At 50.9% G+C, this 26,255-nt stretch overlaps 1 protein-coding gene across 1 annotated transcript in view; it reads right to left on the bottom strand.

Moving 5' to 3' along the window:
- Positions 1–26,255, bottom strand: part of ADGRG5 (adhesion G protein-coupled receptor G5) — a 35,775-nt gene that overhangs the window by 8,581 nt on the left and 939 nt on the right. The window contains exons 3-7 of the mRNA XM_075536704.1: positions 26,072–26,146; positions 6,075–6,252; positions 5,418–5,534; positions 4,171–4,287; positions 3,109–3,258 (exon numbers count right to left, since the gene is read on the bottom strand). Of these exons, the coding sequence (XP_075392819.1) occupies positions 3,109–3,258; positions 4,171–4,287; positions 5,418–5,534; positions 6,075–6,252; positions 26,072–26,146 (637 nt within the window). The remainder of the gene's footprint in view (positions 1–3,108; positions 3,259–4,170; positions 4,288–5,417; positions 5,535–6,074; positions 6,253–26,071; positions 26,147–26,255) is intronic.

Genomic DNA, 26,255 nt, shown 5'->3' with positions numbered 1-26,255 from the left:
TTTACTTTGGTTGTTGACTTTGGTTATTCCTGTTTGAAATGGCAAAAAATGAATGTGATTAATGTAAATTGTCATCAGAGGGGCAAAATGGCCCCTTGAACTTCTCTGAGATCATGCATGCTGCTTAGTCAAAACGGCTGACACATGGCCCCGCCCTCTGACAGATGGCCCCACCCTGATTGATGCAGCCAGAGGCCTAAGGCTCTATTACATATGAATGGAATCGTTTAGATAAGAAAGGAATTGAATTTGACTGTTGTAAAGATTGAGTTTAGGATATGACTCTACTAGATTAATTCTGATTTCTTCCACCTTTTTATTGATATCATGTGTGATAGAAATTATTTTGGGGAAGTAAGAAAATGGAGAGCTTGTAAGGTTTCAGCCTTCAGCCATTAAAATTGGATCTTTAAACTGGAAACACAGGGAATCCAGGACAGATGATCCTTTTAGGACCTGTGGTGAGAGTGGTAGTACTGAGAGGGTGAGGGATAAAGAGGGAACCGATTACAAGGATCTACATTTAACCTTCTCGCTGGGAGACAGACGACAGAAAAGTGGGTGAAGGGAGACGTCAGACAGTGCAAGACATGACAAAATAATAATTTACAAATTATCAAGGGATCATGAGGGAGTGGGGAGAGGGGAGAGAGGGTAAAAATGAGGAGCTGAGATCAAAGGCTCAAGTAGAAATAAAAGTTTTTGAGAATGTTGATGGCAACAAATGTACAAATGTGCTTGACACAATGGATGTATGTATGGATTGTAATAAGAGTTGTATAAGCCCCCAATAAAATGATTTTCTTTTAAATTGGATCTTTCGATGGGTATGGGACACCCCTGCAAAGAAAGCTCTGTAAAGAGAAGCCCCACCCAGTGCCTTGAGTGCTCAGTAGGTTTTCGTCTAAAGAGACTTGCCTAGAGAGCTGTTGGCAGACTGAAGTGGGTAAAAAAGGATCCCTTTGGCTTTCTGATTTTTGAACTAGTAGTTTGTGCCTGAAACTGGAAAAGTCTGGAGTCACAAAGGAACTCTCCTCTCTAGGACTGAACGTTAAAGGGAGCCTGTGCGCTGCCTGAAATGCTTGCTAGGTGACCACCTGGATCCACGTGTTGAGTAAGAGTAGGAGAAATGTAGCAATAAAGAGACGGGTTGAGTCTGGCCACAGACACCTGTGGCCCTGGTTCACAGGGACTAGAGGGCAGGTTAGCTGGTCTGAAGTTTAAAGAGTTGTGTAGAATTCAAGTCTGTGGCATGATTTAGCCCAAGGGGGCTAGAGTTGTTGAGAATTTGTGAAGGGACCCAAAATCAAAAGGCAAGGCAGCCTGGTGAGGCTAAGTGAGGCATGCTGAATTGACCAGAACCCAACCAGATGAAGATAAGATTTTTAAGCCTGTGAACTGGTACCATTTGGCTGCTGGTTTTATGGGTGGCCTGTCCTGATTTGACTTTGCTTATAGAGGTAGACTCACAAGGTTCCAAGTGGGATGAAGGTACTTCACATCAAAGAATCACATCAATTGTCTTCTCAGAGCACTGGGTTGATATACGTGCTCAGTATAGGAATTGGACAGCCAAAATTGTGGGGATAGAGGCACGAAGTGACTGGCTTATAAACACTCATGGGTGGGGGGTTACTTTGATAGAATTATGGCATACGTGTTCACATAATTGCAATTGTTAAGTATAGAATTGTTTTGTTCACTTAAAGAATATAATGCTAATTGAGGCTGGCACATTTTGAATTGTATGCATTTTAGTTTTATTCTGTTAGGCACAAATATGATTTCACTACTGTCTTTGTTTCAAAAATTATGTGTGGCTAAAGAGTTGTTTGAAAGTGAAAGAAAAAAGGTTGTGTAAGAGTGTCAAGTTGACAAAGGGTGGTCTGTGGTAGTTACATAATCTGGTGTCAACTTGAGGTGTAGGGGTGGAGTCTAGCCCGTCAATCAGGCCACAGGCTGATGGTGTCTCCTTGTGGGTGTGACTTCCTCATAAGGAGGGTCCTGGGGAAAAAAAAAAAAAGGAGGGTCCTGGGAACCTCCCCCTCTCTCCCTGCCTTTACCTTACAGTCTGCCGGCGGGCAAGCCACACTGAATCTGCACAAGGCCTAGAGATGCATCCAGTGCCATTGGATCTATAAAACTTTGCACCCACCGGCCTGTGATCATCCTGCATTCTGTATCATTGCTTGTGGCTGGGTGAGTCTAAGGAGGGACTTATGGACTAGCATCAGGCTTATGGGCTTGAGTCGGCCTGGGCTGGGATGTTCTCTAGACATGAAGTTCCTTCTCACACATATTTGAGTGTCACTGGATTTGTTTCTCTAGTCAACCCAGCCTACCACATGGCCCACTGTGTGACCGCCGCACCACAAAGACTCAATGAACAAGGACATCACGAAAAACGAACCCTCAAACTCACTGTCACAGCATCACTGCTGACTCATAACAACCCTGTGGGACAAGGCAGGATTGTCCCTGTGGGTTTCTGAGACTGTAACTCTCTGAAAGTAGAAAGCCCCCATCTTTCACCCCAGGAGTGACCTGCTTGGTGGTTTTGAACTGCTGGCCTTGCGGTCAGCAGCCCAATGTGTAACCACTGCTCCACCAGGTCCCCTGAACAAGGCCATCGCAGGTGGTCTACTCCATTTTCTGGGCATGCTCCGTCCCCACTGCTCTCCCACTGAGTGCAGACAGGTGCAGTCAGCCGAAAAGGCAACGTCATATCTCCTAGCCACAGTTCAGGCAGACACACGACCCGGGCTGGGCTGGGGCGCTCAGCCTGGCAGAGCTGATAGGCAGAAGTGGGTAAGAGGCACATCCACCCACTAGCCTGGGAGCTGCCAGCAGAGCTGAGGGACTAGCCGGAGGTCAGCGCACCGTCTGTTATTGTGGGCTGTTCCGCTGGACCAAACCACGCTGGAAATCTGACCGGGACCTTGGAGAAGCATGTGTCCACACATTTCCTTTGATGGCTTAAGGCCATTTGTGATAGGTTTTCTATCTCTCGAGCCCGCCTTGGGCTTGCTCCTCTGCCCTGAAGGTGGGATTCTCTGCAGCTCTGGCCCACCCCACCCCACCGCCCGCCTGAGCTGGGCACACACTTACCATGAGAACAGCGAAGTAGCTCAGGTGGTTGCAGTGGCATTGCACCTGCCCAGGGGAGGCCTGCTCTGTGCGGCAGCCCTCGGAGCTCCAGGTCCACTTGTCCCGGCCAGCCCCCTCCTTCCAGAAGACACATGTCAGTGTGTAGTTTTCCTGCAGGGATAAAGCAAACATTGAGGGGTTGATCGGTATAAAGGGTGCAGGGGAGGCCCTGTGGCTTATGGTCCAGGATGTGTGGGGACCCCAAGCGGCCACAGCCAAGCCCAGGGGTCGGCAAACTGTGGCTCTTTCGGTAAGTACACGTGACTCTGGAGTGAAATTGAAAATGAAAATAAAGCTACCCAGGTTTTGTTTCCACGAGGGCTTTAGTTTTTCCTTATTTGTAAAAACATATTTGTGGCTCTTGAGTAATGTTTACGTTTCTGTGAGGGGCAGGATTGGCTCCTCCATCTCTAGCCAAGTGGGCCGACCCCAGGTCTATCTAATTCACACGTTCCATCTGCCTGACCCCCAGGGTGGACTATAAACCAGTCGGGCAGGCAGAACTCCATACTGGGACCTGAGTTTGGTAGAGAAGAACTTACTGGGAAGAGGGGAAGGAAGCTGGGTGCCCCGGCAGTCATTTTTCCAGGAAGTGGAAAGCCAACGCAGAAATGCACCCCCGAGAGACAGAAAGAGAAGCCAGGATGAAACCCATCAGTGCCTGGATCCAGCCGTGCCTGAAGCCAGCACTCCTGCACAGTCACTCCAGTTACTTGACAAGGAGGAGGCAGGCGGCCTACCCTGCGGTGCATCTGTTACCTTCTGTGCTTGAGCTGCCCCTCTACCTGCAACCGGAAGAACCCTGACCCGTGCGGTACATACAAGCTGCTGCTTCTCAGTGGGGTGTGGGGGGGGGAGGGGAGTATTTCTTAGCCAGGAATATTCGACATGTGGTGGATTACAATTTTTATCAACCTTCCAGGGGGGTTGTGTGAGTTCTTTTCCAAGAAGGCTTCATGGGTTTGGATTGGGTGATGCAGTAGCGAGACAGGCGTGGGTGAGAATGAGGCGCCCTGACAGTACCAGGCTCCTGTTGTGCCAGAAGCTGATGTTGATTGACTTGCTGAGGTTCCTCACGTGGTAGCGGCCCAGCTGGGCCCCAAGGACGTAGTTGTTGAGCAGGACCGAGTTGGAGCCATCCTGGAAGGGCATTGGAAAATGCTGGCTGAAGGGGACATGGGGAGATGGTAGAGGAGGTCCCCACCACCTCCTCCCTCCTGGGATGAGGACACAGAGCGGGCCAGCCTCCCGGCTTTTGAATGCCCTCTTCCCACTGTCTCCAGACGCTGTTCTACCTTCCAGCTGCTTATGACATTCTAGCCTTGCACCCTCCACCTCACGCCCATGAGAGCCCACCTTCAAAGCCAAGGTAAAAGGTAACTTCTCCGAGGGCCTCCCGACCTGCCCCACCCTGCCCCGACTCGCCCACCACATTGCATAGGGCCAGAGTTGGCCAACTGAGGCAGCAGTACTCAGCCCTTCGGGCACATACATGTGGCTCTGAAGTGAAATAGAAAATGGAAATAAAGCTATAGTCGCTTCATTTAAACATACTATTCAGATCGTGGTGATTTCGTTTGTTTGTAAGCATATACTGTTGGCTCTGGCATGCATTTTGAAGTGTTGGGAGGGACAGGAGGGGCTCTTCTGTCTCACAAGTTTGTCAGCCGCTGGCCTAGGGCATTCCTAACCACAAGGTCACCAGTTTGAAACCACCAGCCGCTCCACAGGAGAAAGAGGAGGCTTTCTACTACTATAGACTCAATGGTAGTGAGTTTGGGTTTGGGGTTTTACTCAACCTTGATTAAAATGAAGTCTCAGTGGCCCTACCCTTAAGGCTCCCTGGTGGCTTGGTGGTTATGCATCGGGCTGCCAGCCTCAAGATGAGCAATCTAGAAACCACCAGCCGCTCCCAGGGAGGATGATGAAGCTTCTATTCCTGTATAGAGTCTCAGTTTTGGAAGCTCACAGGGTGGTCCCACCCTGTCCTATAGGGTTGCTATGAGTCTACTCAACTCGATGGTGGTGAGTTTCTAAAGACCCTACACTGAATGTGGACATGAAGCGCTTCCTAAGGGCCCGTGCCACGGCCTTCCAGGGGTGGACGTGCCAAAGATTTCGGTAGATTGCAGTCACGCAGCAGGGAAAGAGGCAGTGGCTGGCCCAGGCTGCACCTGGAGTGAACCCCCACCTCTTACCCTCTTGGGGCAGGTGCCCCACCCAGAAGCCAGCCCGTGCCCTCTTTGGCCCCCCCCCCCAGGGGCGCTGACCTGGAAGAAGAAGGAGGTGTAGAAGTAGATGCAGATGAGGCGTAGCTCCCTGATGGGGACCTGGCAGGCTTCCTGGGTCAGCTCAGCTGGGAACTGCATGGAGTGGGGCGGCCGGGCCTGGGGAGAGCCATGGGTAGACTGGGCATGCTCACTCCGCCTTCAAGGCCTGCCTCCCTGAGTCCCCCACTCTCTATGGAGCTCTGCTGGATGGTCCCGGCCACCTCCCTCGGGGAACCCCACTCCAAAACTGCCTGAGATCCCCCAGGCTGCTGCCCAAGCTATGGGCATGGGTTCTGAACAGGAGCCATTTGCCCTACCCTGAGCCCCCTCTTCGCTCCCTCTGTAGTCCTAGGGGGCCTCCAGGCCCTGGTGCTGCATTTGGGCCAGGCCTCCCACAGACACTACTCACAGGTCCTCAAAGGCCTGCCCACTGCTGCCCCCCAGGGCCCTGCCCTTCATCCAAAACTGCCCTCCAGTGGCTACCAAGCCCCTCCATCCCACATCCATTAGCTTTGAGGCCAATGAAAGCTAGTTGGGGCAGAAGGTGGGCCTCAGGGTGAGGGAGGAGCCTGGGCCAAGCCCAGAGTTCCAGCCCCTGGAGAGGTTTGGGGATTTGGAAGCAGGGGGCTATCTACCCGGCACCCTCAGCCTCCTGACCTCAGGGAGTGGCCCCAGCATGCTGCTGCTCAACGCCAGGCCAGGGAAGGTGCAGTTCAGCTTGAAGGCCAGGGACTGGATGAGGGCCTGCGAGGTCTGCGCGGTCAGGTTGCTGCCCTCAAAGGGGGTGTCCAGCAGCTGGTTCTCCAGCTCCTGGGTGTGATTGTGGACTTGGCGCCTGGTCAGAGAGAGCAGAGTCCAAAATGGCGGGGAGGGGGGATGGAGAAGGGAGAGGCTGCCAGACAGCCTCGGAGGACACACCACCCCCCTGCCACCCCCATCTCTGTACACACAGGTCCCTCCACCTGGCACACCCTGGCCTCCACTTCTCTTGGGAGCTCCTGCCAGTTCCAATTTGCCATCACCTCCTCCTGGAAGCCTTCCCTGACTGCTCCCCTGACCCTTTTTACTGAGTAAAGTACTTCCTCCTCCGTTGAATTTCTTTGCCCGACTCAGTCAGTCATTGGTGCTGCTTAGCTTTTGAGCCGCACATTGGGACAATCCAGGCAGAGTCTGAGAGCCCCGTCCCACAAAAAGGCATAAAGGCACACAAACCATGAATATTCCCACCCACCCCCCTATACCTCACAAGAGAAGGTCAATGAGACTGGGCACACCCATCCTGTATCACCAAAGCCCACCACAGGGCATGCTGAAGGTGCTCAAGAGCTAGCTGTAGGAGTGAGCCGGAATCACTGCCCCAGGCGAGGGCAGGAGGTGGGGCTGAAGCTGAAACTCACTGAGATGGTCTCAGACGTGTCATGGTCATCCTCTCCAGTAGCTCTATTGACATCAGGACTTTCTGCGAGGCCTCTGTTAGGAATAAGAGCCAGCCCTTCACCTTGTCCTTGCTCCTCAGCCGCTGGCCCAGGAGCTCTGTTTCAGGGTTCACCAACGTTGCCACCCCTCAGGAAATCTTCCATAGTCTTTGGTGTGAGGCTTCCACGGTTCATAGCACTGGGCTAGGACTGCACCCCAGTTCAGCGAAGCCCCTTACCCGCCGTCCTGCTCTGAGAAGCCGAAAGACAGAGGCCGAGGCAGAGGAGAAGGGTCCCACAGTGATCCATGCCTGTGCTGGTCAGCCACGAACTAATCCTGTCCAAGAAAAAGTGGGTAATGGTCATTCGGGTGAAAGAACCCACTCTGTGTTGGGCTTATGGTAAGAGCTGTGGCATGAAAGAGGGGTCGCAAACCCCCAAAGAGGCTATCGGTGTGTGCCCGTAGAAATTTGGTTGAGAAGAGGGTTTTGTTATGAATATTTTCAACACTATTAAAAAAAGTAAAAAGTTGGACCTTTAACTGTGGGACGCAGAGAACAGGAAGAGAGGGCATGCGCATGACTCCTTTACTCTCCTATATTCAGAAGCCTGGCAGGCTGGGTTAGAGACAAGTCCCCATCACAGTCTCATAATTAATATTGTCCCCACTGTATCTGCGATAATAGTGCTGTCCTAAAGGTATCTCTTACAAGCACATGGCTGATTGCTACCTGGCCGGCAGCTTTAACTGCAGGAGCAGACTTGTGCTCTCTGGGCTCTGAAGACAGCCCCTCCCCCTTACCTGCCCCCAGTACTGGTGTCAGGTTACTCCTCCAATGAACTCAGCGACCTTTTGGGTTCGGGTACCACCCACTTTTTAGCTATGTGGTTACGTGTAGTTAGAGGGGGGAGTTGCACACCCCCTAGAGTATATCAGTTCTTATTGGAAATATAATCAATCTCTCTCTGTGCAAACCTAGTTCCGGAAGTGATGGTAACAAGTGAGCCCTTGCATGCTTTGTCTTGGCTGATGTCCCTTTAATTTACCCCTCAATTATACAACTGCTCCCTGGGATCCACTCGGTTGTGGGGGCTGGTCCCCCGCATCCAATCTCTTGGTGTCAGAGGGCAGGGCATGCGGGACATGGTTCGGTCTTCACCACCTACATTCATCTTAGGGGAGGCACTAGACAGATGATCAAAGAGAGACCAACCCCTGGACAGGGATCTCGCCATAAAGCGTAGGGTCGGTGAGAAAGGGGAAGTTCCTCAAGGAGACCCATGGGTTGGCCCAGTGGCTACACCATGGGCTCAAACATAGGAACCCGTGAGAGGAAGCCGCAGGGCCGGGCTAGGGATCGTCGGTTGTCCATGGGGTCACTGTGGGCCGGGACCAGTTCGATGATTTCTAACAGTGGCAACAACACATCGATGTCATAGACGAAGAAATGGAGGCTCGGGCCTCTGTGACTCCAGAACCCGTGGTCACCACAATGGATGACACGAGCAGGTCTGTCTGAGACACCCGACCATCTCCTCGGCATGGTCTCCCAGGGCCTCCCTCAGGGTGCTGGTCTCACCCAGGGGGAGGCTGCGTGGAACAAACAACACACATCCCTGTCCAGCTCTGTTTTTAACTCACTGTGTGGCGCTGGGCAAAGATCTGTCCCTCTCAGGCTGCCTGTTCTTCGCTTTTGAGATAAACGGATGCAGTTCCATTTAAAATAAAGTCATGTCTAGCCAATGAATTATCATCAAAAGGGCAATAAATGAATAAAACAGGTACAAAGTCACAAAGATAGAACAAGAGAGGAAAGGAGACACCAGCAGATGAGAATACTGAATATCATGATTGAAAGGAAAAAAAGCTGGATCTAAACTGTGATAGTTAAGCTTTGTGTCAGCTTGGCTTGTCTAGGATCCTCAGTGGGGTGGCAGTAAGGCCTCTCCCATAAGGAATGGGCCCCAGCCTGATGATGTCTCCTTGGACATGTGGCATATTTAGTATCTATAGACTGTGGAGAACTGACTCCGACTCCTCCTCTTCCTCCTCCTCCTCCTCGTACTGGGCAGGTCCTGTATCTGGGGCTTAGGATGGTGGCCTGCCACATGGCCTACCAGCCCTGGGAGCTGTCTGTGGCAACTTTGCCACGCTGCCTGCTTTGGATCCACTCAGCTTTGCCTCCACCAGCCTGTGCTTCCCACCTCCTGCTTCACCCTCCTGCCTTCTGGTCCACTTTCTCTGGCTTCCTGGTTACCTGGCGCTGGCAGCTGCTTGAGTCAGGAAGGGCATCTGATCCATGGACTTAAGCCGCACGGGACCTGCTGCTCTGCAGGTGTGTAGGCTGCGTTATTGATATAAACGACTTTATTATACGTACAAGAGTTGGTTTTGTTTCTCGAGAAACCCCCAGTCTAACACACTCGCCTTGCAGCATATGCAAAATTTAACTCAAAACAGATCTAGGTCTACACATCAAGGCCTAAAATGATAAAAACTTTCAAAAGAAAATAAAGGGGATATCTTTCTGGCCTTGGGTTGGACAAAGGTTTCTTAGAAACAACACCCAAAACCCACAATGTATAAGAGAAAGATTTTCAGTTGTGTTTCATCAGTGTTTGAAAGGCCAGTCTCTGAAGGTCACTGTTAGGTCAGTGAGAGTCAAACCATAGACCAGACCACCTTAGTGCTCCGGCTCTCGCACGTTTCCTGGGTTGACAGGGTGAGGTCTTGCTGCTCTTCTATGAATCACTCCAAATGGAAACTCTTTGACTGTCTCTTCCCTGGCAGGTTTCTGCCTGATACAGTTTCCAGTATTTTCAGGTTTCACTGTATCTGATAAAGGGCGCATATCTAGAATGTACAAAGAACCCTTACCATGAAATAAGGCTGGCACTACAATTAGAAATGGGAAACGAAGAAGAAGCACACCAGCCTGTGTGACCACGAGGTGTCGAAGGGATCCGATATCAGGTGTCAAAGAACAAAAATATCATATCATTGTGAATGAGGGGGAGTGCAGAGTGGGGACCCAAAGCCCATCTGTAGGCAACTAGACACCCCCTTACAGAAGGGTCTTGGGGAGGAGACGAGCCAGTCAGGGTGCAGGGTAGCAGCAATGAAACGTACAACTCTCCTCTAGTTCTTAAATGCTTCCTCTCTGCCCCCCGCAACTGTCATGATCCCAATTCTACGTTACAAATCTAGCTAGATCAGAGGATGTACACTGGTACAGATAGGAACTGGAAACACAGGGAATCCAGGACAGATGATCCCTTCAGGACCAGTGGTGAGAGTGGTGATACCTGGAAGGTAGAGGGAGGATAGGGTAGAAAGGGGGAACCAATTACAAGGATCTACATATAACCTCCTCCCTGGGGGACGGACAAAAGAAAAGTGGGTGAAGAGAGATGTCGGACAGTGTAAGATATGACAAAATAATAATTTATAAATTATCAAGGGTTCATGAGGGAGAAGGGAGCGGGGAGGGAGGGGGAAAATGAGGAGCTGATACCAAGGGCTTAAATTGAGAGCAAATGTTTTGAGAATGATGATGGCAACAAATGTACAAATGTGCTTGACACAATGGATGGATGTGTGGATTGTGATAAGAGTTGTACGATGGAAACCATATTAAAGTTGAATAAAACATGAAGTGCAAAAAAAAAAAGAGTTGTACGAGCCCCCAAAAACACGATTTTAAAAACAAGAATTGGGAAATGATTTTAACTGCCACTGCCCGCAAGAAGATACACCGATTGCAATTACACACATGACAAGATGTGAACTATTGTTCGTTACTCAGCAGATGTACTGAAAACTACAATGAGATAGGACATCGCACTCCGAATGGCTGTGGGCAAATGACTGACAATAGCCAGCACCGTGGAGGGTCTAGAAGAGCTGAGATGCTCGTGCATGGCTGGAGGGGACACAACACAGGAAAGCCACATGGGAACAGCTGGCGGTGTCGTCTGAAGTTAAACAGACACGTAACGTTACAGGTAAGCGTCACGGCAGCAATTCAACTTCTAGGCGTTTACCCAAGAGAAATGGAAAGCCCGTGTCTACCCAAGTAGTCATAGGAGGTTTATTCCCAAGAGTCCCAAACTAGAGACGATCGAGCTGCCCATCACTTGAGGAAAGAGAAAAATAAACAAAGACAACCCCAAACCTTTGGTATATCCATACAATAAAAGGAATACATTGGCGATACGGGCAATACTATGGATGAATCTCAGACTCATCATGCGATCGTGAAAGAAGCCGGGACAGCAAGACGACATGCTTTATGATTGCACTTATAGGACACCCTCCCCCACCAGATGATGTGGAGGGTTAACACACTCAGCTGCTTCAGTTGCTAAAGGTTGGAGGTTCAAGTCCACCCAGAAGAGCCTTAGAATGAAGACCTGGCGATCGACTTCTGAAACATAAGCCCCTGAAAGCCCCCAGGAGTAGTCTCACTCTGACCACCTAAGATCACCACGAGAGGCAATCAACTCTACAGCAACTGGTATGTGGCCGTCTACCCACCAGGATCATGGGCGTCATTCGACTCATGGTCACCTGAGGTCGGGTTTCTGAGGCTGTAAATCTTTACGGGCATTGGTAGCCTCATATTTCTCCCTCCGAGGGGCTGGTGGGCTTGAATCTCCAAGTTCACGGTTTTGTGAACTTAGCCCCTGTGATGGTGTGTATGGGATCTGCTCTGAGCAGTCCATCAGTTATAAGAAGATTAGACTTGATGTAAACACCCTTATTCCAATCACAGCCCGGAAGAAATCCATTGAAAGAAGCAGATGAAGGGGAGGAAGAGAGAGTGGAGCACATCCTTGTCCACCAGGCCTTGAGGACAATGACCCCAATTAGAGCAGCCAGTCCACAGAGAGGACCACATGGCCAGCCCCACTATGAGACATGACATCCCTCACTGACCCATGGCCCTGCGGGGGGCAGCACCGGAGACACAGTGTGGGAATTGCACCCGACCTCATCCCATCACACCGAGGCAAAGCACTGGGGGAGTGCAGCGGAACAGCAAGGGAATGGAGCTGCAAGGTCCCCAGGGAATGCTGAAGGTAGACTTTGGGGCCCGGGCATGGTGCCCCAACAGACTGAACTGGAAAACACTCCTAAAGGTCAACAAACAATCCTTGAACTAACTACAAAAAAAAGAGAAAGAAATCCATTGAAAGGAAGTTTCCTCAAAGGTGTAGACTGCTTCCAACATAGTCAGACACTTGGAGAAGCTTGCCTGCTTTTGGCTGGGTCTAGATCCTGCATCTGGCTCATTAGCCTCTGATTCTTTGGCCCTGAGCCCATGGCCTGCCTTATAACCTGCCAATCTTGGGAGCCATCAGTGGCCTGCCATCTGGCCTGCTAACACTGTACTCATTCACTTCTGCATCTACAAGCCTGACCCGCGGATCTAGGATTCGTTCACCTCTGCAGCTGCCAGACTATCACCTTCCTTCTGATACTGGGTTTGTCAGCCCCGGCTGCTAGGAGTTGGGAGAAGCCTCCAGCCTACCATCTGACCCACGACTGGAAACTTGCTCAAACTTGGACTTTCCCACTTCGACAATGATGTGAGTCATTGTCTTGATTTGAATTTCTATATGCATATGTGAGCCTCTCTGGTTTGTTTCTCTAGAGATCCCAGCCTAAGACAGCCACCTTGGACAGAAAAGTTAAAATTAGTGGGTCAGAAAACAGATCAGGAGTTTCCTGGAAGTGATAAAAAGATATTTCCTGAAAAGGGGCAGGTGATAATTTTTTAGGTCATGGAAATGTTCTAGATCTTGGTTCTGATACACACTTACACCTGGCTGTATGTATTTGTCCATACTGACTGAATGACTCTTTCCAGCAGCGAGTGTTGAATTTTGTTAAATGAAATGATCCTGTATACGGTTGGCTCTAGAAAATCAAACCAACAAACATATTGAGAAAAATGAAGGAGAAGGGAGAAGGGGCAGGGCAAGAAAGAAACACCCCCACCCTCCCCTTTTGTGAAGGAGAAAGTCGCCCAAACATTTCCTAGGATTTAAAAGAGAACTCAAAATTCCAAACAGCTGGGTCATGAGCGGGGCTAAGGGAGGCTGGTTAAGGACTTGTGAAGATTTAAAATATAATAGTACATGAAAATGTTGAAATAGAACATAATCGATTTGAAATATAGTGCAATATAATATGATATAATAAATATGATATAATCACTGGCCCAGGGTATAGACAGGCAAACTACTTCCCCTCCTCAGGGCAATATCAAGGGCCCAACTTTTTCCACCTTTGTATTCGGACTATCCTTTGATTCCGAAACCTCACATTTGCAAATGTAGCTACGGAGAGGGAAAGGGGCAAGTGCAGGTCTGTCCTCTGTGGGTGTCCGTTATGACAGCATTGTTACTTATAAAGGAACATTGAAAACGACATAAAGACGTGTCCACGGAGGAGCCGTTTGAGTTACTTGGAAAACACCACGTGCCGACAAATGAAAACTCACCTCTTCTGCAGCAAGTCCTGTATCAGAGGTTACAGAAGCTTTGCAGGCCACAGCCCCAGACCAGACCCACTACGTCACTCCTCAGCGGCGGACGGTCACACCCTCTGTGGTCCCTTCAGGCCTGGCAACCCTGCCAAGTGACAGAAAAACAACAACAGCTGAAGCGTGTTACAGCGGGGGTGAGGGGGTGGGGGGAGTGGGGGGGGGGGATTCCAGGAAAGGGCACTGAGAGAAAGCAGCCCTCTGAGAAGATGACAGAGGGTGTCATGCTGGGACTGATGCAGTGACAGACACCGAGGGAACATGGAGAGAATGGTGTCACTGTGAGGCAGCCCTTCTCAACCTGGGGGTCGAAGGACCTTTCACAGGGGTCGCTTAATCCATCCTGCACATCAGCTATTTACATGACGGTTCATCACGGTAACAAAATGACAGTCATGAAGTAGCAACGAAAATATCTTTTGGGTTGGCGGTCACCACAACGTGAGGACGTGTATTAAAGGGTCGCGGCCCGAGGAAGGTGGAGAACCACTGCTGTAAAGGGTAAGATGGGTCTCAAACAACATTCCCCACCTCCCCACATCTCCACGGTGATTACTGTTTTGTGGTTTTGTGTCTCTTTCAGATTTTATCTTAGAAATGTGTGTGGAAAAAAAAAAAAGAAAGATATGTGAAAGATTACATATATATATATATATATATATATATATATATATATAGAGAGAGAGAGAGAGAGAGAGAGAGAGAGAGAGAGAGGAGCCCAGGAGGCACAGTGAGTTAAGCAGCACTGGGCCCCTAACCAAACGCTTGTTGACTTGGGCTCCCCAGCCTCTCCCTGGGAGAATGATGAGCTGTCTGCCGCAGCCAAGATTCCCGTCTCGGAACCCCGACGGAACCCTTCTCTGTCCTAGTCCAGTGGCTCTGAGCTGGAAGGGACCTGACCGCAGTCAGGGTTTTTCTGGAAGGGCTGATGTGACTGCAAGTGGGTCACTCACCATCTGGGCAGCTCGGAGAAGAGGCCTGAGAGGCAGGATTGAGGAGAGCAAGGAAGACACAGAGCGGCGGACTTGGTTGTGAAGGACAGTTGGTGCTGGAAGGGTCTCAGGCCATTTATCCACCTTCTCCCTCTGTGAGCAAGGAAACGGAGGCCCAGGCAGAGGGGCAGATTTGGCCTCCTCTGGGGTCTGGACCTGACACTAGGTCCCCAGGCTCTCGGGCCATACTGTTCCCAGAAAGGCAGAGGGTAGAAGGAAATCAAGATCAAAGCAGAAATGATACTTTCCTCAGTCGCCCCAAATAGAAACTGTGGTCTCCACCCCGTTCCCAGGCCAAAGCCTCCCTCTCACTTCTGCTTGGGGCCTCCACCAACCCTCTCCTCAGAGAGGCTACCATAGACCCTGACCCTACCCCCTCTGCCACCACTCTTTGGGGCCCTCCGGGACTCAGGGACTCCTGGCCTGACCTCTGAGACAGCTCCAAGTAACCGTGGGGACACTGAACAAAACACAAACTTCGCGTGTGCTTGAGGCCGTCCAGCAGACCAGTGGAGACCTGGGACTCCAGGCCCAGCGCTCTCCTTGCTCTGGACTGCAACCTCCCCAAGGTACTTGGGTAGCCGAGTAGCCGCGAGGACAAGTAGTCAGACCCATTTTAGGCCAAGAGAGAGATGAAGAGACAGGTGAGGCTCAGGACCGAGCCACTGGAAGCTGCGAATCGGATAACCAACTCCAGTCTTCCGTGCCTGAGCTGTGTGACTTGGGAAAGGAACTTGCCCTCTCTGGGCCTGGGCTTTCTCATCTGCAAAAACAGGCCAGGAAGACCTGTTTTCCAGGAGGGGAAAGACTCCAACAATTATTGCCACATTCCTGGGAATGGAGCTATGCCTTCAAGTCCCCCAGCTGCCACCTTACCAGAACACAGTCCTCCCCACCCTACCTGCCCCGACCAAGCCTTTACCAACCCCTCCTGGAGCCCAGCCTCTCACTCTGCGGGGCTCCCCACAGGCTGCAGCCCAGACCGCTCTGGTAGGAACTACTGCCTTGCTGATTCAGACTCCTGGTGCTGAGCCTTGCACCCAGGGACTAGCCCCATTCGGATGGGGAAACTAGGACACCCCCCGTCCAAAAAAAAAGAGAAAAATTAAATAGCTCGCCCAAGTCACCTGAAATAGCAAAGACTTAAGCATGATCTCCTAACCATTCCTATTAATTAGCTCCTCTTACAAACCTTAACTCTGTATTCTCCAAGAGTTGGGGCAGGGTGGGGTAGGATCGGAGGGAATGAGGGCGGGTGTCCAGCTGGCTTCTCCAGGGATGTCACCAGGCAGGCTTGGCCAGGGTGGGTGGGGGGCTGCACTAGTGGCTGTGAGGGGGGCTGCAGAGAAGGGCTGAGGGCTGACCTTGAAGCCGCTGTAGCTGTGTCGGTGGTCTTGCTGCTGCGGTCTGCAGAGTGGAGGGGAAGCCGGAGCCCCTGGGCCGCCTCTGACTGCTCACCCGCACAGCACACACCTCTTCCTGCCGTCAGCTTCTCTGCAGTCCTTGTCCACCCCCGCCCGGCAGGCAGGACCCCTCACTTCTTCTTTCCCTCCCTGCAACCTCTAAGCTTCCTCTCAGGTGAAAGCTAGCGCAGCCACGCCCCTCGGTCTCGGGCCTGCAGCCTTTCCTGGGAGGCTGCACCTCTGCTGGGTGTCCGGGGCAGAGGGAGGAGCTCCCTACCTGGCTGTGGAACCAAAGGAAAGCCCCTGCCTGACCTGACAATCCACGTGGAGGATGGTGGTGCTGTGGGAAGGAAGCCCAGGCAAGCAGGGATGGAAACCCTGAGCCACTGAAGTCACCAGCCAGTGGTTTCAGCTCTCTGAGCCTCGGTTTCCCCTTTGTAACGTGACAGTCTCATCTCACACTGGGGTAGTTGTTGTGGGTTACCAGCAACTCCTAATGAGGCTGTGGGTGCAGAGGTCGGATGGTTAAGGCCAGAACCTTCTAGAAGCAGTTCTCCAAGTCTGTCTTCAGAGGCACTACTGGCTGGGTTTGAACTCCCAACCTCTGACCTCCTCTGACTTCTTGAGGGGGAGGGAGAATCCAGCTCCACATCAGCCCAGCACCGATATCTACAAGGCAGGTGCTACACGTGCCTCCATCTCCAGCTTTCTTGACCCTGTTCTGATTCTCCCCGTCCTGCCCACAGCTCCCTTCTACTGGGAGATGCAGACAATACTCACAGAGAATACGCACCCCCGTGGGGTTTATTAGGGAAGCGAACAGGTTACAAGTCCAGATCAGAAAGGCTAAGGGTGTAGTTCTTTGGTCCGCAGTACCTCTTCCTCACCTTATGTAGTAGTCAGATAACTTTATGTCCACTTGAAGATGTATAAAATTGTAGCCACATATGTACAAGTGTGCTTAATGCAACTGAACGATGGATCATCCTAAGATTTGTAAGATCCCCCCCCCAGTAAAATGATGAATAAAAAAATCAAGACAAACAAAAACTCTTAAAAGTAACATGTGAAAAAAAAAGTAACATGTGCTTAATGCAACCAATAAAATAAAATAAAAAATTCAGGGTATGCAGAAATGTAACTCAAAGTGGAATGTTGAATCCAATTGGTCCATGATGCCTCCTTGGGGGCATGGCCTTCTCTTGACTGGAAAAACAGGGAAACTCCCTCTTTCTCTCCCCCTTGTCTTCCTGCCTGCTGGGACTCTGCCACCAGCCCTGAGGGTGGTCGGAGCCCTGCCATACTGCCCGTGGACCCACACGGTTCTGCTCCCGCCAGCCTGCAACCTTCCTGCACTCTGCATCCTTGCACATGGCTGCGCGAGTCTGAAGAGGAATTAAGGATTTGTATCAGACTTATGCACTTGATAGAGCATTACAGTACTTCCTTGTGGAAGGCTCTTTCGTATGCACATAGGAGTGTCACTGGATTTGTTTCTCAGTCAGCCTGGCCCCACACACCGCGCTAAGGGGCATGTCTCTCTCACGTGATTGGCCTCTCAGTCATAAGGCCCTCGGCCTCTGCTCCGCTCCAGCAGAGTTCCACGGCTCCTTTAGCACTCACTGATAAAAATGCCCACAGGCCGCTCCATTCTGCACGCCAGCCTCCTGGGCCAGGAAGCTCCGCTCTGTGCTCCACATGCCACCTCTGTGGAGGAGATCTGCTGTCTCTCTCAGATGTCACACGGTTCTTCTTCATGCTTCTCGCGTGGTTCACTCTCTACCCAGCCGAAGGGCAAAACTGATGAGCCCCTCACAGGACAGTCCCCCTCACCCTACTGACACGTTCCCACCTAGCCATGCTCCTGAAGAGAGAGCCATACCAAATGATCCGACTGCGCCCCGGGTCTCCAGAGAGCAAACTCACAGAGCGGATGCTGACACACAGCCATTCCTGAGCCCGGAGTCAACCGCCCCTGTGGGTTTCTTTGGTTTGTTGGCTGGAGATGAACTCGTTTGCCCCTAAAGAGCCCAAGTCCATTTTAGTTTGCCTTTTTTTTTTTTTTAAGCCATTCAAACCGCTATTTAGGTTTGAGGGTTCAGAAATCTGGAGGGTTGTTTTTTTTGGGGGGGAGGGGTTGTTTGGTGGGGAGGAGGGGTGTTAAAAAGAAACATACTGTATTTAAACAGACCACCCTCCAAAATGAGATCTGGAACAAGAGCCCGCTAAACCTCCATAGATGTGGTTCTCTTTCTTCTGCCCCACCCCCACCCAGCATCCTCTCCCTCCCCTTGCCCTGCTGCCTGGGCCCCTGGGTAGTCATCAGAGTCTTGTCTTTGTGGTGGAAACCGCGTGTCTCTTGCTGTGCTGTTCCCTGTAACAGTGGTATTACTATTTTTTCCTTTGTCAGACTGTTTGCGAAACTTAGTGCTCTCATGTTCTCCAGCTCCGTCCGTGTCCGGCAGAGTTCGAGAGTCGTCGATGTTTCTCTGGTTTTGTTTTTTTTATTGATGGATAATATTCTGTAGTAATAATGTGCCAGACCTGTTAGATCTCTCTGGAGCTAGAGTTATACCTCAGTCCTTGCCCTCTCCCCACCCCCCCCCCCCCCCGCTGCGAGAAAGAATTCACACTGAAGCCTGGTTCGTGATCCCAGTGAGTTTTATGAGAGTTAGAAGTTTCAGGTGTACACAGCACCGATAGGACCCTCCCGACCATGCAGCCTGGCACAAGCTGCTCGGCGTCATGTAGACAAATTCTCTCTCCACTCTGGGCTCCTGCCTTTTCAAGGATTCCACGGGGAGGCGTGGTGGAAGACCCCTGATCGACCCCATTGGCTGAATTGAATTCACCTGGCTCAGGTGGGCCAATCCAGGTTTAGCGCCCACCCATGCCTACCGATGGGAAACCTAAACCTCTGAGCATGTGCAGTGCGCCGCTCCTTTGTTTCCGGTGACTTGGCTCTCTGGGCATGTGTTAATGGACATCCCCCAGCTCTATGTTAGCCTCCCTAACAGACCTTGTGGTTGGGGTTCTTGCCACGTTTTTGCTATTATGGAAATTGCTGCAATAAACACAGGTGTGTATAAGTCTGTTGGCATTGTCTTCTTGATTTGTGTAGTGTGTCAGAGTAAATCAGCCTCTGAGGACCGCAGGGCTGTAGGTGCAATTGTACGGTGATAATATATAAAGAGCATAGTAAAGTCGTAGAAGATAGGATTGGGGAGAGGGTAAAATAGAGCACTCAGACACATTTCACGGTAGCATGCTCACCGCAGCCCCGCTTGGTGGTCTGCGTGGAGGTGGGAGAAGAGAGAGCTTGGGACATATGTAGGCAGCCATAAGACATGCATAGGACATGCATCCATAAGACATAGTTACATATGTCACAAGGTGGGTGGTAACCACAGTAGAGTCCCTAAACTCACAGGGGAGGAACCCTAATACCTGCACTGGGGGGAGGTGTGAGGGGGGAATGGGTGCTGAGGCGAGAGGAGATGACAAAAAAGTCTGTGTCTACAGGAAGACAGAATCAACCAGGTGCTCACTTTAAGGCACATAGCTGATAGGGGAGAGGCTGTGCGAATGACATTTAAAGCAAAATCATGGACTTGGACTTTAACTTACCAAAGTGGTGGCTTTCCTATCGTGGAATACTAGCTTTCCGGATTCCCTCTGTGGGTAGTGGTTTATGAAATTCTAAGGGAACAGAAAGTCTCATCTTCCTCCCTCAGAGCAGCTGGAGGTTTTGAACTGCTGACCTTGCAGTTAGCAGCCCAATGCATGGCCCACTACGCCACCAGAGCTCCTGTTTCCCAGGGAGTGTGGGGCTTATACAAGGTAACGCTGCTATGTCACTAACAGGGCTGGGTAAACTGTTACATCTTTCACAGGGACAGCGGACTCACTTGGTCAGCTGGCTGGTAGCAGAGCTCTCTCTCTCTCTCTCTCTCTCTCTCTCTCTCTCTCTCTCTCTCTCTCTCTCTCTCTCTCTCTCTCTCAGGGCCTAGCTGTCAGTGGCTCAGAAGACATGGGCAGAAGAACAGGGCACTAAGAGTCTTCTCCCTGGACAGGCAGCCGCAACCACCACCACCCCACCTCCCACCAGGGCAGAGCAGCTGGGGCGCGTGTGAGGGGAGGCAGGGTGCTCTGTGCTCGCTCACCTGGGCCCTGAGAAAATTCTCACTGAGGAATGTGCGCTGTTACCCCCAGGGGCAGATGGGGGCAGCAAAACCCGGTCATGTCTCAACATGGGCCCCTCCTCTCTGCCTCTGCCTCTGCCTCTGCCCCAGGGCCCTTCAGCTCAGCCCAGCAGCTAGGTGGCTTTTAGCAGAAGGAGATGGGGGAGGGGTGGGGGGGGGGGGGGGGGAACCAGGCCACAGAGCCCATCCCAGCTGCTCTGGGAGGGCTTTGCAGGCACACCACACCAGCTGGTTGGGGTTTTCTGCATTCACGACCCAGACCTTGACCTGCAGGACCTTCCTTTTTTCAGTCTCCTGGCCACCTCTATAGGATGCTCATCTTCCTCCTCAGCCTGAGGCCCTGCCCAGCCAGCAACCCCCCACGGCCATGTCCCAGCCTGGACCGGCTGGGCTGGTCCACACTGCGTGTGGCCTTGGTCGGAATGGGAGTGGCCGGTGGCCTCTGCATCTCAGTTTCTGACACTCCAGCTGAGACAGCCCCCTGTTCCCAATGGACTTCCTAATTTGGGCCCATCTGACTTCTGCTTCCCAGGCTGAGTCAGCTCTGTCCCAGCTGCCCCTGAGCAGCCCCAGCCCCTCTCCACCCTCAAGGACCAGCACATGTCCTGTCCCCTCTAGGAAGGCTTGCCTGTACCTGCGCCTGCACCCCAGCAAACAGTCTGGTTGTGTCCACTTTGAAGTGTCTCCAGCTCTGTCCCCCAGACAGGGAGAAGAGCAAGTCCCCTGCAGTCCCTACCCTGGGAAAGCCACATACCATCATCTCTCAGGATGTTGTCCTCAGCCCAGTGGTCTGCCTGAATGTGGGAGGGGATCCCCCCTTACCCCCATTCCCCCAGGATACTAGATAAACCACGTGAAACTGCGAGAAGACCTAGTTGTGTTAGTCTGAGTAGACAAGAGAAACAAATCCATGGAAACGCATATGTGTATAAGAAAGAGCTTTATATACAAGAGCAAGTAAATTTTGAAAAAACATCCCAGTCCAGATCAAGTCCATAAGTCCGATATTAGCCCATATGTCCGCTGCCAATCTATAAAGTCCTCTTCAGATTCACGAAACACATGCAATGACACCAAATGCAGGAAGATCACAGACCAGTGGGTGGGTAGTCTTGTGGATCCAGCGGCAGTAGAGGCATCTCAACACTGACCAGGGTCTCCATGTGGTTCTTGCAGCTCCGAGGCTCTGACTGCCATCAGCCTGTCTCCACGTGGCTTGTCAACAAGAATGTCTCTCTGGGAGTAAGAATGTGTCCCACCTCCAACAAGCTATTTATCTCCTTAGGGCCTCCAAATGAGGTCATCAAGCTGCAATCTGATTGACAGGCTAAACTCCACCCCTTCACTCTTAATCCTCTCAAATTAACAACAGATTATGTAACTCCTACACTAGTTGCTTCTGAAATCTCTCTCAATCCAGGTTGCAGCCAGGAGTGACCTCAATTTAGGACCAAATTGTCCTTACCAGTTGCCGTAGATGGATTCTCGCTCACGGTGGCCCCGGGAGTGTCTGAAATTTGGCTCCCTCTGGTTTTCCATGCTGTGACCTTTCAACAGCAGGTCGCTAGACCTTGTTGCTCAGGCACCTCTAGGTCAGGCTAGCAGCTGAGTGCTTCATCATGACAAGAGTAAATGGAAGGAGTCCTAGCTAGGTTCTGAGACCTCCCAGGTGTGTGGCCCTGGGCCTGTCCCTTGATCACCTGTCCTCATTTTCCTACTGTGAGATTAACAATAGCACACTCACAGGATAATGGAGAAACAGAAACACCTCATAGATGCTGTCTGGCCTGGGGTCAGGTCCCACGGGCTCTCTCATCCACCCTCCCATACGAGATGCCCCAGGCCAACAATCTTCTTTTAAGAACGGGGCCCCCAAAAGAGGAGCTGTTACCAAGGGCTCAAGTAGAAAATGTTTTGGAAATGATCATGGAAACATATGTACAAATATGCTTGATACAATTGATGTGTGCAATGTTATTTATTTTTGATGTATGGCATGTTATAGGAGCTGTGAGAGCCCCCAATAAAATGATTTTTAAAGGAAAGAAAGAAAAGTACTGGCATAGAAATGTTAGGTAGCCAGGATAGGAATAGAGGGAGTTGTCCCTTCCATGTCTACCTAGACCCCCTACAGAAGGTTGGGAAGAAAAACCAGGCAAGCATTAGCCACCCATGAAGACTTTAATAGGGCATGCCTCAATTCAGGCCTTCCCCCCACCCATCCACCCCCAGCCAGGTAGGCATTACACCTGGGTGGCCCAAAGTAGGCCCAGGTGAGCTTAATTCAGCCAGTGGGGTCAATGAATACCTTGGACCACACCTACCAGCCAGAGGTTTAAAATACCCTGGCACTGGGTATTTTTTCTCTGCTCCTTGTCAGAGGCAGGCAGACATGCGCCACCTGAGCGAGGGCCCCCTCAGTGCCTGCATCAATTCTCACTCTCTCCCTTTGACCCCCGCTCCCGGTCAGTGGCAGGTCAGAGAAGATTCTCTCTTTTACCCAGCTCCTGCACCCACTTGGCCGTGCCAAGGTCTCTCTGGCCTCAGTTCACCACGCGTGGGCGCGTGTTCAGTCGTGGGTCCCAGCGTGGCTTCCTTGAGGCTCAGCATGCTTCCCTGAAATAGCATGTGCTTTTTAAGACTGTAAAACCTGAAACTTCCCCCATCCTTCATAAAAACTCACTTGGATCACAAACCAGGCTTCGGAGTGAATTATTTCTTGTGTGAAGCCAAGAAACAAGGTATTACCCACCCAAGAAACCTAACAGAAAGTTCTTTAAGAAATACTATGAAGTGAGTACAGTTGCTGAGAATAATCACAGAAGGAAGGAAGGAAGAAGTAGGGCCCAATCGTTGTTGTTGGGGTCAGGGAGCCCGTTCTCACAGCGCCCCAATGTACCCCAGAACAGAGCACCACCCTGTCCTGTGACATCTTCACAATTGTTCTTACCTTGGAGCCCATTGCTGCAGCCACTGTGTCCATCTGTCTTCTCAAGACTCTTCTTTTTCGCTGTCCCTCCACTTTACCAAGCACGGTGTCCTTCTCCAGGGACTGGTCTCTCCTGGCAACATGTCTGACATACCTGAGACAGTCTTGCCATCTTTGACTCTGAGGAGCATTCTGGGTATACTCTTCCAAGACAGATTTGTTCTTTTGCCATCCGTGGTATTTTCAATATTCTTCACCAACACTGTAATTCAGATGCATCAATTCTTCGCTGGTCTTCCTTATTCCATGCCCAACTTTCACATGCATAGGAGGCCATTGAAAAATACCATGGTTTGGATCATGTGTTCCTTAGTCCTCAGAGTAACATGCTTGCTCTTCAATACCCTAAAGAGGTCTTGTGCAGCAGATCCATCTAATGCAATGCACCGTTTGATCTCTTGACTGCTGCTTCCATGAGCATTGATTATGGATCCAAGCAAGATGGAATCCTTCACAACTTCAACCTTTTCTCCATTTATCAAGATGGTACCTGCTAGTCCAGTTGTGAGGATTCTTGTCTTCTTGACATTGATTTGTAATCCATACTGAAGGCTGTAATCCTCGATCTTCATCAGCAAGTGCTTCAAGTCCTCCTCACTTTCAGCAAGCATGGTTGTGTCCTCTGCACAGTCTGGAAGCTCTGCTGAAACCTGTTCACTTTGGGTGGCCCTGCTGGTATTTGAAATCCCAGTGACCTAGCTTCCAGCTTCACGGCAACACACAGCCACCACAGTAGGACAAACTGACAGACAAGTGGTGGCTCAACAGTGCCAAGGTTGTGAGCATTTAAGTATGTCATCAACATAGGTTTCTCCATCTCTTCCATCCCCCTCCCCCCCTTCAGCAACTGGGAAAAATCTCTGCATTCTGGGCCCCAAACTATCACTATTTATGAGTCCTTGGGTCAGTCACAGCTCCTTTCTGAGCTTTAAAATGTGGGTGCTAGAGACATGGGTCCTTGTTCTCTGAGCCTTCAAAACCTGAGTGTCATAGACCCAAGGGTGCAGAGGAAGTGAAGCTAGGCTCACCCCTACATTTACAGATTTTAAAAAAAACCAACTCACTGCCACCGAGTTGATGCTGACTCGTAGCACCTTATAGGACAGGGGTGAACTGTCCCTGGGCGTTTATGAGACTGTCACTCTTGACAGGGCTAGAGAGCCCCATCTTTCTCCCTCAGAGCACTGAGTGGTTTTGAACTGTGGACCTTGAGAATAGCAGTCCACCACATAACCACTATACAACCCTTCTAACGTCCCACATAAAATGGGTTGGCTCGAAGCACCTGCTGATGAAGATCAAGGATTGCAGGCCCAAATCTCCACAACTGGACCAATAGGTCACATCCTAATGAATGGAAAAGACTGATGTTTTCAGGGATTTTATCTTGCTTGGATCCACAATCAATACTCAAGGAAGCAGCAGTCAAGAGATTAAATAACACACTGCACTGGGTAAATCTGCTCCCCGATACCTCTTTCAAGTGTTGAAAACTAAGGATGTTACTGTCAGAACTAAGGTGCACCTGACCCAAGCCATGATATTTTCCAATGCCTCATACACATGTGAAAGTTGGACATTGAATAAGAAAGACCAAAGAAGAAGCGCTGTATTTGAATTATGGTGTTAGAGAAGAAAGCTGAAAGTACCATGAACTGCCAAAAGGACAAACCCATCAGTCTTGGAAGAAGTACAGCCAGCGTGCTCCTTAAAGGCAAGGATGGCGAGCCTTGGTCTCACGTACTTTGGACATGTTATCAGAGAGTCCAGTCCCTGGGGAAGGACATCCCTGCTTGGTAAAGTAGGAAGGCCCTCGGCAAGATGGATCGACACATTGACACCAGGGCTGCAACGATGGGCTCAAACCTAACAATAATCGTGAGGATGGTCCGGGCCCAGCAGCTGACTCAAGGGCACTTAACAACAACACCATCCCACACCTCTCCATCAAAGTCTGGGACTCAAGGACTGTCCGATGTCGCCAATAGCTAACCAGGCAGCGCCAATCCAAAGTTAAGACACTGACAAGTGAAACCACAAATGTTGGAAAAACGGTGGGATTTCATAAAGTTGGTGGACGTGGTAGTTACATAACCTCTTGTCAATTTGAGACTATGAAGAGGGAAGGGGTGGAGTTTAGCCTGTCAACCAGGTCGCCGCTTGATGACCTCATTTGGAGGCGCTATGGAGATAAATAGCTTGCTGGAGATGGGACACACACTCCCTCCCTTCCTTCCTATTGACAAGCCACATGGAGACACACTGATGGAGCTGGAGAAGCCACGTGGAGACCCACGGCAGTGCTGAGATGCTTCCACCGCCACGGGCCTGTGATTTTCCTGCATCGTTGCCTGTGTTTCATGAGTCTGAAGAGGAACTATGGGATAATATTGGACTTATGGATGTGATCTGGACTGGGCTAGGATGAGCAACTATTCAATTGCTCTCGTAGATAAAGCTCTTTCATATGAGGGTCTATGAATGTTTCTCTAGTCTACCCAGACTAATACAGAGGAGATGATACGGAAAGGCAGCGGCCATGGCCACAAAGGACAAGAACATCATTGCGGGAAATGCCCTTGCGCTCAGTAGACTCATTTGACTACCCAAGGGCTCCTAACAGCCTTTGGCTTTGAGGAAGTGCTAGAAAGTAAGGATGCTAAACTATTCAACTTCATCATTTAAAAGTCTTCATCATTTAAAAGTCTTTAAGTTTTAAACCTTTGTTCACTTTACTGCCTATCAGAGTGCAGTAGTAATCGTTATCAGGTTACTTTGCAAGGCTGAACGGTTGCGTTCTACCAAAAATCCATTGCCTTCTAGTGCATTCTGACTCATAGCGACCCTATGAGACTCAGTAGAACTGGCCCTGTGGGTTTCTTATACGGTCAAGCTTTATGGCAACAGAAAGCCTCATAGGTCACCCGAGGAGGGGGCTGGTGGATTCGAACTGCTGACTTCGAAGTTTAGCAGCACAACCCACTGCGGCTCCCTTTTACTGCACGGAAGTGCAAAACTGAAGCCCGCTGAGGGGCCGAGGCCACCCGGTGACAGCGGTGGCCCTAGGGGGAGTCCAGGTAACAAAGGGAACGCCTGAAGCACCTTGCACGTGCCAAGCCCGGGAAGGGCAGGCCGTAGCTGCTTTGGCTTGCGCCCGCGCCCAGTGCGTCCTCGGTGCTAGGGAAACCGGGGCCCAGAAAGCCGAGCCCCAAGCCTCGTCGGGGGTCCCCAGACCCGGCCTACTGGTCCCTCCATGCGTGCTGGGGCTTCTACCACCGGGGTCCGG

Source organism: Tenrec ecaudatus, chromosome 18, assembly GCF_050624435.1.
Source record: "Tenrec ecaudatus isolate mTenEca1 chromosome 18, mTenEca1.hap1, whole genome shotgun sequence".
Classification (NCBI taxonomy): Eukaryota; Metazoa; Chordata; class Mammalia; order Afrosoricida; family Tenrecidae; genus Tenrec; species Tenrec ecaudatus.
This window is presented reverse-complemented; position numbering and strand designations above follow the sequence as displayed.